The sequence below is a fragment of the Chaetura pelagica genome, unplaced genomic scaffold, assembly GCF_000747805.2.
Source record: "Chaetura pelagica isolate M959 unplaced genomic scaffold, ChaPel_1.0 scaffold306, whole genome shotgun sequence".
In the NCBI taxonomy this organism is placed as follows: domain Eukaryota; kingdom Metazoa; phylum Chordata; class Aves; order Apodiformes; family Apodidae; genus Chaetura; species Chaetura pelagica.
Window position 1 is genome coordinate 164,692 of NW_009953488.1, and position 12,947 is coordinate 177,638.

General features: G+C 41.5%; 1 protein-coding gene across 1 annotated transcript in view; it reads left to right on the forward strand.

Annotated features, from left to right (window-relative positions):
• MCC (mutated in colorectal cancers) overlaps positions 1–12,947 on the forward strand; it is a 167,376-nt gene that overhangs the window by 114,618 nt on the left and 39,811 nt on the right. Inside the window, exon 6 of the mRNA XM_009998799.1 lies at positions 6,056–6,262. Coding sequence (XP_009997101.1) covers positions 6,056–6,262 — 207 coding nt within the window. The remainder of the gene's footprint in view (positions 1–6,055; positions 6,263–12,947) is intronic.

Genomic DNA, 12,947 nt, shown 5'->3' on the forward strand with positions numbered 1-12,947 from the left:
TTTCCCTGAGAGAATTGAGAGATATTTAAAGCAAGTGGAATCATGAATGGAAACCTGAAATAATCTGACTGCCTTTTGCTTTGACTGTTGGCTTTTTTGTTTGTTGATGTACTAATGCTTTTAAATGTTTTGAATCCTTCTGCTTTGATGGTTAAATTTCACTGGGTTTCTTTTCATGCTGACTCTGCTAATTATTTTTTCCTCTTCTTCTTTTATACAGGTCATGTGACTCTAGCTAGCTCAATTGTTTCTGTCCCACAAAGAATGAAAAAACCTTGAAATGAGATTTATCAGATAGTCTGATAAGCTGAACAGTTACCAAATTGTCCCTTGTTTAAGAAAATTTTCACAGTGTAGGCTGGTTAACGCTTTGTATCTCTTGCAAAGCAGATCAGCATCAGACACCTACCACTAAAACTCTACCAATTAAAAAAAAAGTGAACAACCATGATTTCCAAACATGAACCACTTAGAGCATGAAAACAGCTGCTCTGGGTCAAACCCGAAGTCTGTCTGTCTAGTGACAAATGTCAACAGAAAGGCTTCATCAAAAAGGACACACATAGTATGTCCCTCTCTTTCGTTCAAAGATGCTTCCAGCAGGGCAGGTTTAGGAAGTTCTTGAGATGATGATTTTGTGTTTAATAGACATGAGTGGATTTTTTTCCCATGTTTGTATCTAATGTGGTTTTTTATCCCTCTAGAATTTTGTCCATAAATACTAGTAGGAATAAATTCTACCGTTGATTTATACCTTTGTGAAAAAGTGCTGCTTTTTGCTTCTTTTAAACCTGTTACTTGCTGATTTCATCTCATGTCATTTGAGGAACCTACTGCAGAGAATACATATGGCAGCATCAGAGACAAGACTGGAATTACCATAATGTGATATGCTGCCCTGTGCTCGAAACATTACCCAGCAGGACCAGAACCAGAACCCTGGACTTCCACAGGGCAAACTTTGGTCTCCTCAATCATCTATTAAGGGAAATCCCATGGGACAGGGTGCTAGAAGATAAAGGGGCTCAAGATAGCTGGTCAACATTCAAGGACCACTTCTTGCAAGCACAGGATCAGAGCGTCCCAATGGTTAGGAAATCTAGTAAGGGTGCTAGGAGACCTGCATGGTTAAAGAAGGAACTACTGGGCAAACTTAAGTGGAAAAGGAAAATCTACAGATCATGGAAGGAGGGGCTGGTCACTTGGGAGGAATATAGGACTGTTGTCAGAGGATGTAGGGAGGCAATTAGGAAAGCTAAGGCCTCCTTGGAACTTAACCTTGCAAGTCAGGTTAAGGATAATAGAAAGGGCTTTTTCAAGTACATAGCTAGCAAAACTAGCAATAGAGGCAATATTGGCCCATTGAGGAATGAGGTGGGAGCCCTGGTGACAGAGGATATAAAGAAGGCAGAGGTGCTGAATGCCTTCTTTGCCTCTGTCTTCACTCCTGCAGGGTCTCCCTATGAGCCCCAGATTCATATAGCCCCAGAAGAAGTCAAGATAGAGGAAGAGTTTGACATGGTAGATGAGGATTGGGTTAGGGATCAGTTGAGTAATCTGGACATCCATAAATCAATGGGTCCAGATGGAATGCACCCAAGGGTGCTGAGGGAGCTGGCGGAGGTCATTGCTAGGCCACTCTCCATCATCTTCAGTAAATCATGGGCAACAGGTGAGGTGCCTGAGGACTGGAGGATAGCAAATGTCACTCCAGTCTACAAGAAGGGCAAGAAGGAGGACCCGGGTAACTATAGACCGGTCAGCCTCACCTCCATCCCTGGAAAGGTGATGGAACAACTTGTTCTTGTGACTATCTCCAGGCACATCAAGGACATGGGGGTCATCAAGAGCAGTCAGCATGGTTTTATCAAGGGTAAATCATGTTTGACTAACCTCATAGCCTTCTATGAGGAAATTACTAGGTGGATAGATGATGGTAGAGCGGTAGATGTGGTTTATCTTGATTTCAGTAAAGCATTTGACACCGTCTCCCACAGCATCCTTGTGGATAAGTTGATCAGGTATGGGTTTGGTGACCAGGAAGTGAGGTGGATTAGGAACTGGTTGAAAGGAAGGAGTCAGAGAGTTGTAGTCAATGGGGTAGAATCTGGTTGGAGGTGTGTTACTAGTGGAGTCCCACAAGGGTCGGTGCTGGGACCGGTGTTGTTCAACATCTTCATCAACGACCTGGATGAGGGTATAGAATGTACCCTCAGCAAGTTTGCTGATGACACTAAGCTGGGAGGAGTGGCTGACACACCAGAAGGCTGTGCTGCCATTCAGAGAGACTTAGATAGGTTGGAGAGTTGGGCGGGGAGAAACATGATGAAATTCAACAAGGGGAAGTGCAGAGTTTTACATTTGGGGAAGAACAACACCATGTCCCAGTACAGGTTGGGGGCTGAACTGCTGGAGAGTAGTGTAGGTGAAAGAGACCTGGGGGTCCTGGTAGACAGGAGGATGACCATGAGCCAGCAATGTGCCCTTGTGGCCAAGAAGGCCAATGGCATCCTGGGGTGCATTAGAAAGGGTGTGGTTAGTAGGTCAAGAGAGGTTCTCCTCCCCCTCTATTCTGCATTGGTGAGGCCGCATCTGGAGTATTGTGTCCAGTTCTGGGCCCCTCAGTTCAAGAAGGACAGGGAGCTGCTTGAAAGAGTCCAGCGCAGAGCCACAAAGATGATGAAGGGAGTGGAACATCTCCCTACTGAGGAAAGGCTGAGGGAGCTGGGTCTCTTTAGCTTGGAGAAAAGGAGACTGAGAGGTGACCTCATCAATGTTTACAAATATGTAAGGGGTGAGTGTCAGGGAGATGGAGTTAGGCTTTTCTCAGTGATGACCAGTGATAGGACAAGGGGTAATGGGTGTAAATTGGAGCATAGGAGGTTCAAGGTGAATATCCAGAAAAAATTTTTTACTGTGAGAGTGACAGAGCACTGGAACAGACTGCCCAGGGAGGTTGTGGAGTCTCCTTCACTGGAGACATTCAAAACCCACCTGGATGCGTTCCTGTGTGATGTACTCTAGGTGACCCTGCTCTGGCAGGAGAGTTGGACTAGATGATCTTTCGAGGTCCCTTCCAGCCCCTAAGATTCTATGATTCTATGATTCAGTCCTATAATCGGTGAAATTATAGCTGAATTTATCTGCTGTGCATCAGCATGCTGGATGAACCTGCTCTGTAATACTGCTTTGCAGAAGAATAAACAGCCCAGTAGTTTCTGTAGGTATATCCATGTACAATATTTATGTTTTATTTACCACGGAGGATGGTGGCACACTGGTGGTCAAACTGAAGAACTGTAATAGTTTAGTCAGCAAAAAGATACTGATCATGACAAAATGAAGGAGCATAGAAACAAGCAGGAAGGTCCCTCAGCTTTGTTAAGGACTGCAGGGCAGCCCTTAGTATGGCTGTCAGACCCATGCTCATGCAGACACTGCCTGAACCTTCCACTTGTGTGGGCAGATGGTAGCAATGAAGTCTGGAGAAATACCGGCAGCCTCTCTGTCTGAAGATAACTCTTAGGTGTTGAGCTACTCATGAGCTACTCTTTCAGTGTTGCTTCAGGCTTGTCACCTCCAGGAGTGCTCTGAGGAGGAGATGCTAGGGAAAAGGAGAGGTTAAAAAAATAGCAACACAAGAAGTATGGGCAATAAGGAGGAAGGAGGAAGCAGCAGAACTTGGTATAGGAGGGGTGAGGAAATCATAGAATCATAGAATCCTAGGGGTTGGAAGGGACCTCGAAAGATCATCTAGTCCAACCCCCCTGCCAGAGCAGGGTCACCTAGAGTACATCACATAGGAACGCATCCAGGTGGGTTTTGAATGTCTCCAGTGAAGGAGACTCCACAACCTCCCTGGGCAGTCTGTTCCAGTGCTCTGTCACTCTCACAGTAAAAAATTTTTTTCGGATATTCACCTTGAACCTCCTCTGCTCCAATTTGCACCCATTACCCCTTGTCCTATCACTGGTCATCACTGAGAAAAGCCTAACTCCGTCCCCCTGACACTCACCCCTTACATATTTGTAAACATTGATGAGGTCACCCCTCAGTCTCCTTTTCTCCAAGCTAAGGAAACAGCAGGAGAAGTACATAAAAGAGGAGAGGAGCTTTGGGGGGAAAAGGGAAGACAGCAATGAAGAGGTACTGTTTGAAATAAAGCTGACATCATCAAGAGAGGATGCTCCAGCCATTACAGATCTTTTCTTCACATTGTGAGATCAGTGCCCTGTGCTTGGTCAGAACATCCTCACATTGTGTTGAAGTAATATACCTTGTCATACTTTGAGACCTCTAGGTCCAAGCGAAACTAATGTAAGGGAGAACTGCAGCTTCTTTCATCTCACAGAGATGTTGCAAGGCATTGTTCTTTTAGAATAGTAATTTCAGCTTACTACCAAATATGTAAGCAGAATTACAGTATACTCTGCCAATGGAGTTTTATATTATTTACTCTAAACATATTGCAGTTTTATGGAAGAGAATATGTTTTAAAAGGATAAACGTGAAATATTATTTAAAAGGATAAACTGAACCTGACTGCAAAAAATTTTGTCTCTGCTTCTTCCATCATGATGTCTTGAACTAGTTATTTAAAATAGGTTTATTTCCTTTTGTATGAATGTCTTCCCCCCTCCTCCCCCAGGGAGTCTTCTTGTAGCCAAGATTTATTCTTTAAGATTAATGTGTTAATAATAATAAATAACTGACTTGTCATTATGATGGACAAATAATAAAATTTTACTGGTATCTCACTGTCATACAGTGCTGAAAACACTAGGAAGATTCCTTGCAGTAAAAAAGCAGTTGTATTTTTAACTTGGTTTGTCATTTTCAGGTGTATTCTAGTTGGTTGTTTTAGTCCTTCTCAAATTAAGGACACAAACATCAGTTAGTAATTTTTGTTATTATTAAAAATACTGTCATTTTGAATTAAAAAACAGCTATATTAATTTTAACCTTGGTACATGAGTTATTTATCTTACATATTAAACTTAAAAGTATAGGCTTTAGCTATAACTTGCTCTTGAATTGTCTAATGAAATGAGACTTTCTAGATTGCTAGTTAGATCATATAATATATTTTCCATGTTTCTGCCTCCCATTTTAATGCAGACCACTTTCAGAGAGATTCAGAAGCTTTATGAGATTCAACTGGAAGCTTTTTCTTGTTGCAAAGGTCTTCCAAAAATGAAAAAAATTGGCACAGGCACAACATATGTTGTAGAATCAGAAGTTGCCTGACATGCTGAGTGCTGTGCTATGTTTCAGCATGTTGAATGCCCATTCTGAGAGTCAGTTTAGGCAGGCAGCATTCCCTGGCTGGTGGTGCATGCCTGTGGTTTAGTTTCACCCTCTGGAAGTTGCTGAATACCGTTCATGCTGAGTGGTGCCTACAAGGCACAGTTCGGAGCAAGGCGATGGGGCAAGAAATGCTGGTGGGATTATATGTCCCAGAGAAGTCCAGTCTTTTTCAGGCACTAGAAAGGCTCTCATGTCTTCTGGTAAGCCTACCAAGTATAAGCCTAGCCAAGGCCAAGTTTTCTTTCTTCTGTCTCTCTGTCACCTGTAGGAAAGAACATGTTCAGGGATATGGGAAAAAGGAGTCTGTTTTTTTTTATTTTCCCACTCTTTTCCTTGCACTTTTTAAAGTTGGTATAGAACTAGGAAAGGCCCCATGCCATGCACATTCACAGGCCACTGCTTTCAGGCACGTAAACATCAAGCCCTGTGCTCAATCATGAAAGAAGTAATTAATTTGTTTCTGAGATTAAACTACTGGGATTGGGTGACATATGTATTATTTGCATATAAAACATCCATCTGGTTTGGTGTTGGTCAGTATGAAATATTTTAATAAAATGGTTAAACTCAAACAAGGAATAATTCTGTTTAATATTACTTATCAAACGAAGCAAACTAATGGTGGTGTGGGGCTGGGTATGTACACAGAAGTATCTACAGTTACCTGTTACATACTTCTGTGCACCATTAGTCGTTTTTAATCCTCTTTCTCTGCTGCTTTCTTGTTTTGGTGACTGTGTTTTTGCAGACTGTGGAAGAGATTGAGGGCGTATTGGGACATGACCTTTATCCAAATCTATCTGAAGAGAGATCTCGATGGGAAAAGGAGCTAGCTGGCTTACGGGAGGAGAATGAGAGCCTCACAGCCATGCTGTGTAGCAAGGAGGAGGAGCTGAACAGGACCAAGGCCACGATGAATGCTATTCGTGAAGAAAGAGACAGACTGCGTAGAAGGGTAAGGCTGCTGCATAGATGATGGCTTCTTCTTCCTCCTAGCCTGTGTAATCTTGTTACCAGAAAAAGCTTCTCTTTAATTTTGATTCCTGTACTGGCTCTAAGGCTTTGTGTTTCTAAAGCTGAGCTGTACAAACTACAGAACTAGGACAAAATTGAACATAATTAAAAAGAGTGTGTGATAAACAGCCAAGGTGTACAGCAGTCTGATGGCAGAAATCATGTGTTAGCAGAAAACCTGATACTCAGGAGCAAGGAAGCATACATAATTTGTCTGTAGAGAAAGCAGATGTTAATTTAGTGAATTTTCCTGTGAGGCTTTTTTTTTTTCCTATAAACAACAAATATTTCCTTGTTTTTCATGGAAATTCAATTTGTGATTAGGAGGAAGAAAAAGAGCAGTACTCCTGTCAGTGGGTAATAATTCTCAGAACTTAACAACAAGTAGTCCCATCCATGTTCTGCTTCCCTGTCTAAATTTTATGGTGCTGCAAGGACAGATAAAGGCCTTATGCTTTGTGTGGGGTCCAAAGTAAAAAAATCTTGGAAATACATTCACAAAAAAGATGAAAGATCCAAGGGAATCCTCAGTATGTGTTACTTTTTTTAAAAAAATAACTTTATCCCTGTTAAATTAGCAGAGTTTTGTCTAGATGTGAAATAATTTTGGTATTAAAATGGGCAGTTTTAGATTGTGTTCAGTTTTAGTGCCTACTTAGACCACTGTATCTTGATAGACTTACTGGAAGTGTTGCTCTTTACCTGCAGGCAGCAGATCAACCTTTTATGCAAATACTGTGTTTCTAAAATAAGATTGCTCTGTAGACACTGTATCATCTTAGCATGAGGCTGCACTTGTGTGAGACTTTGATCTTCAGATATGAAGCCAGAAATGAGCTTTGCAAAACTCAACTAGCCTCTCTTAACACAAAAAATGTATGTGTGATGAGGGAAGAATAGTAATCTACTATAATATAAAGCAAGACCACTTCAACTTTTGCTTTGTAAAATTTAGTTTTAATGTATACCATACCTGTAAGTCATTTTCAGTTCTGAAGTTTTTGGACTGGTATTACAGTGGTAACACTTCTTTTTAACCAGACGCATCACTACTCCTTGAGCAACAGAAGTAGATTTTATGCACCTAGTGAGTTAATGCAAGACTGTAGCATGAGGGAACTAGCAGGCAGAGAACTCAAGTGTTTGCTTGTGAAATTTGCTTATGCAAATGCAGATACTGACACTACAGATGAAACAGATAAGTATTAGAATATTAAAAAAGAAAAAAGTAATTGGCCTTGAGGATGTAATTAATAGAAGATTCTTTAGATTGTTGAGAAGTATGCAATGCAAATTAAGGTGCGTAAAAGGTGGGTAACAGGTTTGTGCTGACAGCCCAGAGGTGCTCTATTAAAAGACAGAAAAAAGGAAAGAATTGGTGTTTCTGCCCGCAGGGGCTGAGCCAGAGTTGCATGATAGCAGCGTAAGTCCTACAATGTACCAGAAATTATTTCCAGAAGAAATTGGAAAGGCAGTATAAAGAGTGGTGAGATCTATCTGGAAGGTTATATGTAGTCCTTATCTCTTATGCTTGAAAAGGTTCAGTTTAAATTGTCGGAAAAAAGATACAGAAGATGGTCAGAGAAATGGACAGCTTACTTGGAGAAGTGACTTAAAGAGATTGTCCTGTTCAACTTTGCAAAGCAAATTCTGAATTTAGTTTATCTTTACAAGTGCTGAGAAAGCAAATAAGAATAGGAGCTAACTGCTGTTCAAACAGGACAAAACTGGAGCAAAAACAGATTAATAAAAGCCATTCCTGGCTATACTAGGCCAGAAAACAGACTATGTATGACACGTCTCACAGGCAAGAGGATTGTGATATTTAAAATATTAAAGTTCAGTTTGTATAATAAAATGTATGACTATGCAGGGATACCTATTTAAACCAGGATAGTTACTTCAACATTGTGTCCAAAGGAAATTAAAAAAGCGTCCTTTTAATTGTCCCAGTTAATAACCACTGCATTAATTCCAAGGCTAGAGTTAGTATCTATGCACAGAACAGGTAGGTGTTGTCTGGCTGCCAAGCATTTGTGGAGCCACACAAGTACCTAGCTATGTCACTGAATATTCGCAGTTTCCTTAGTATAGGCAGGGTCTAGGGCTGAAAGGATAGTGTGTTACTCATGCTTGTGTAGTAGCTGCTAGCCTGTCTGTTGCAGCTGTTAGCAGGAGTGATGCATCTGTTACTGATGTCTCTCTGTTATGGAAGCATCTCTGGTGGAAACAGAATTGAGGTAATCAGCTTATTTCATGTAAGTGGCTAGAGCAGTTGTTGGATGATAGCAGTAGTGGGACACTACTGACCTAAGTTGTTTTCAGACCACTGGAAACCATACTTGCATTTTCAATCATAGAATCATAGAACTATTAAGGTTGAAAAAGACCCTTGGGATCTCTGAGTCAAACCATCATCCTTACTCTACAAAGTACTCCCCTAAACCATATCCACCAACAACACATCCAAATGACTCTTTAACACATCCAGGGATGGTGACTCAATCACCTCCCTGGGCAGCCTATTCCAGTTTCTGACCACTCTGTGAAAAAAAAAAATTCCTAATGTCCAGTCTAGACGTCCCCTGTTGCATCTTGAAGCCATTTCCTCTTGCTCTATTGCTAATTACCTGTGAGAAGAACCCAGCACCAACCTCTCTACAATGACCTTTCAGGTAGTTGCAGAGGCTGGTGAGGTCTCCCCTCAGCCTCCTGTTCCTCAAACTAAACATTTCCAGCTCCTTCAAGTGTTCTTCATAAGATTTATTCTCTAAGCTTCTTCACCAGTATCATGGCCCTCCTCTGTACTCGCTCCAGCACCTCGATATCTCTCTTGAATTGAGGTGCCCAAAACTGGACACGACACTCCAGGGGTGGCCTCACCAGTGCTGAGTACAGGGGGACAATCACCTCTCTACTTCTCCCGGTCACACTACTTCTAATACAAGCCAGGATGCCATTGGCTTTCTTGGCCACCTGGGCACACTGCTGGCTCATATTCAGCTGCTTGTCAATGAGAACCCCCAGGTCCTTTTCTGCCAGACACTTTCCAGCCACACTTCCCCAAGCCTGTAGGGTTGCACAGGATTGTTGTGGCCCAAGTGCAGGACCCAGCACTTGGCCTTGTTGAAGCCCAGACCATTAACATTAGCCCAATGATCCAATCTATCCAAGTCTCTCTGTAGAGCCTCCCTATCCTCAAGCAGATCAACACTCCCACGCAGCTTGGTGTCCTCTGCAAACTTACTGATAATACACTCTATGTCGTTATCAAGATTATCAATAAGGATGTTAAACAGAAGCAGCCCCAACACTGAGCCCTAAGGAACACCACTTGGGACTGGCCCCAGCTGGATTTGACTCCATTGACCACCCCTTTGGACCTTTGGGTCCAGCCAGTGCTTGATCCAACAGATTGTGTGCTCATCCAGGCCATGAGCAGCCAGGTTTTTTTATGAGAGTTTTGTGAGGAGCCATGTCAAATGCTTTTTGGAGGTCCAGATAGACAAAATCCATAGCCTTTCCCTTGTCCAATAGTCAGGTCATCGGGTTTTAAAAGGAGTTTGTCAGGTAGGACCTGCCTTTCATAAACCCATGCTGACTGGGTGTGATCCCCCAGTCATCCTCTATATTTCTTCTAATAACAATCAAGATGATCTGCTCCCTGACCTTCCCTGGTACAGAGGTCAGATGTAATTTTATGTCCACAGTTGCAACAAAATATATGTTTTGTTTGACCTATTAAATACTTCCTGTATGCCACCTGAACTCAGAGTCACTTCAGATTATTTCCCTAGAGAGTGGGAAAAAAAGATCCAACTAAAATTTAGTTATTGTTCTTCTCAAATTAAATTGGGCAAAGTGAATAAGCTTGAAGTTGACCGAATCAATCGGTCTGTTATGTTAGACCAATGTCTGTAATCAAGCAGAGTGCTTTCAATACATTTTTCTCAGGCTTGTTGGAGATTTAATTTAATTAGGTATTTACTGTGCTGAGTTAACAGATTGAGGCGCTTTCTAGAATGGTAGCTAAGAAACAACATACATATGGAGTTTGTTTCTCATGGGTCATTAGTAAATGAGGTAATCACTTACTTCTGTAGGGTGCCTGCAGTGTAGCAGCTAATTTCACAACATAGACGTTTATTTTACCTCTGTATGATATTGCCATATTAAAAATAAAATTATGTAGTTCTGAGCCCTAGAAACTGCTTACACATAGCTGACCGTAATCCTGAATCCAGTAGTACAGATACAATGCTGGGGAACTTCTGTACCAGTTAATGGGATTAATGTTGTTATTAGATGTGAATAAGGTTGAAAACAGGCCAGCACTATTTACAACTGCTATATGTAGTAACTGTTTAAATAGTAGTAGAAAAAGTAGTATTTGTATTATATCCACCAGGAGAGCTGGATGAGCAGCACTGATACAACATATAAATTTCATTATAACTGCAAAGTAGAAGTTGTGAGGTTTTTAATTACTGTCCATGATGGTTGCCAGATGTGTAGTGCCTCAGCACAGTCCCAGGCAGCCCAATGGCATAAGAAGCAGTGGGCCTGGGCATCATTCAGGCTTCCCTGAGGCTGGTCTGAAGAACAAAGTCTAAAGTGAGAATGTGCTTCTGGCTGTGGAAGTCTGTTGGGTCTGTTCTCTGCATAAGCCATATGTCAACTTGTTCAGTTCATCAAAGGCTTTTAGTTGTGAGGATTATTCTGTATCTGCACCAAACTCAGCTCAATTCAGCAAACTGACCAGCACAAATCTGGGCTTAGTATTTTAGCTATCTTTAACTTAGGACCTTCATGAAAACATGAAGAGTAGAAATGTTCCATTTTAGTGCATGATCTCTCCAGATGCCCAGATTGCCCCTACTTGAAGAAGCTTCATTTTAGCGTGAGGGCTCTCCCAAATTACCTTGTCCCAGATACTAAAATACCCAAAATCCTCTTTTGAGGAATTGAAACCTACCCAAACCATAGCAGGAGTTGGATCCTTGGCCTCGCAGGCATTCTTTGAGGCCACATTGTTCTGAGATGACAAAAAGCTGGCACAAGGAGCTGCTCTACCGTCCTTGTTTTGACATCATTCATGTTGGGATCAGAAGGTATTGTTCCAGATTGCTAGAGGATACTGATATGTTAAGGGACTTTAGAGATTATTATCAGCTTGCTCAGCTTAAAGTGATCCTTGAACTGTTCTCTCTCCTTGTCTCTTGGTGCATGCCAGAAACCTGAAGTAGCTGCCAAAAGCTATTTCCATTCTCCACCTCCTTTGGCTGAATGGTATTGGCTTATGCAGCAGTCTCTCCACTTAGCTGTTAGCAAACTAGAGCTCTGCTTCTGTTTCCAAGGTGGTATGGAAACACTCCATGATTAATCTGACATGAAATGAGAAGAAGCCTGAGATGGGCTTACGTCTCTCACTTGTCTTTGTTTTTGCTGTATGCTACCCTGGATCAGAACACTTTAGTTGTGCTCAGAGCTTTTAGGGAATCCAACCTTCACCTTCCAGGTCATATTCTGCCATACCCTTTGCTTTTGTTGCTTTGTCATCCTTTATAGAGGAATAGCATCCAGATCTTCCTGCATGGAGCACTCCATGAGGGACTTTATCAAAAGGTGTCAAAAGCAGAAGACTGCTTGTTTGGTAACATACTTCATATCACTGTAGCATCTCCTGCTACTTTAAAAATCTGTATATATAAATCCTAGTAGCATACATGATTTTCCATAGCTTGTTGTTACTGTGTGTTATGTCCTTTCTCGATTCCTCAAAATAATTGTTCAAACTGCAGCTTGATTTTCAGATCAGGTAGGGGAGTAGTGCTCCTAGTAACAGTTAGGTTCTTACGTATTTCTTGAAAGCAGACATCTTTGCAGAGGAGAGAGATTCTGTAAAAGTCTTCTTTAAACTGATGAGTGCAGGTCTAAGCTCATTCCTCTCCGTAAAATTCACTGGGGAGATAGCCCTTACAAGTATGAGAAAAGACTTCTTTAAGATACTCAGTCAACCACAATAGACAACCTGTAGGAAATCAGACATTTTTTCCTCTGGCAGTAATCACCTAAGAGGGGCTGAAAATAATCACCACTAGGCCTGACTGAAAGGTTAGAGGTACTTTAGGCTGGGAAGGGTGCTCAACAGTCAGAGCAGCTTGAATTGTCATGCTCATGTTTCATTTTCCATCTTTCCCTCCACAGCTGTGCAGTATGCATTAATAAATTAGAAAGTGGGAGAGCTGTATTCATACCCTGTGGTTGTACTTCATCTTTCTCCTCTGTACAAAAGGGAGGGAAAATTGAAGTGGTATTAAAACGCTGGGGAAAAAAATGTTGTTATTTTAAGGGTTCAAAGTTACTGCATGATGAAACAGGACACAAGTAGGCTAGGAAGAAAAGAATCACAGGCATGCCCTTTATAAGCAGCTGGTTTAGAAACAAAAGCAGCAGGTATCTTTTGTGGAAATCAGTGACAAAAACTGTCAGCCTGTTTTTTTGTTTAGGATGCATTAACAGATCATGTAGTTTTCAGTATGTATGTGTAAAAGAGTAAAAAACATGTTTCTTAGATTCATGATTGTAGATAATGAGCATATTCCACTGAAGTATTTTCTATAACC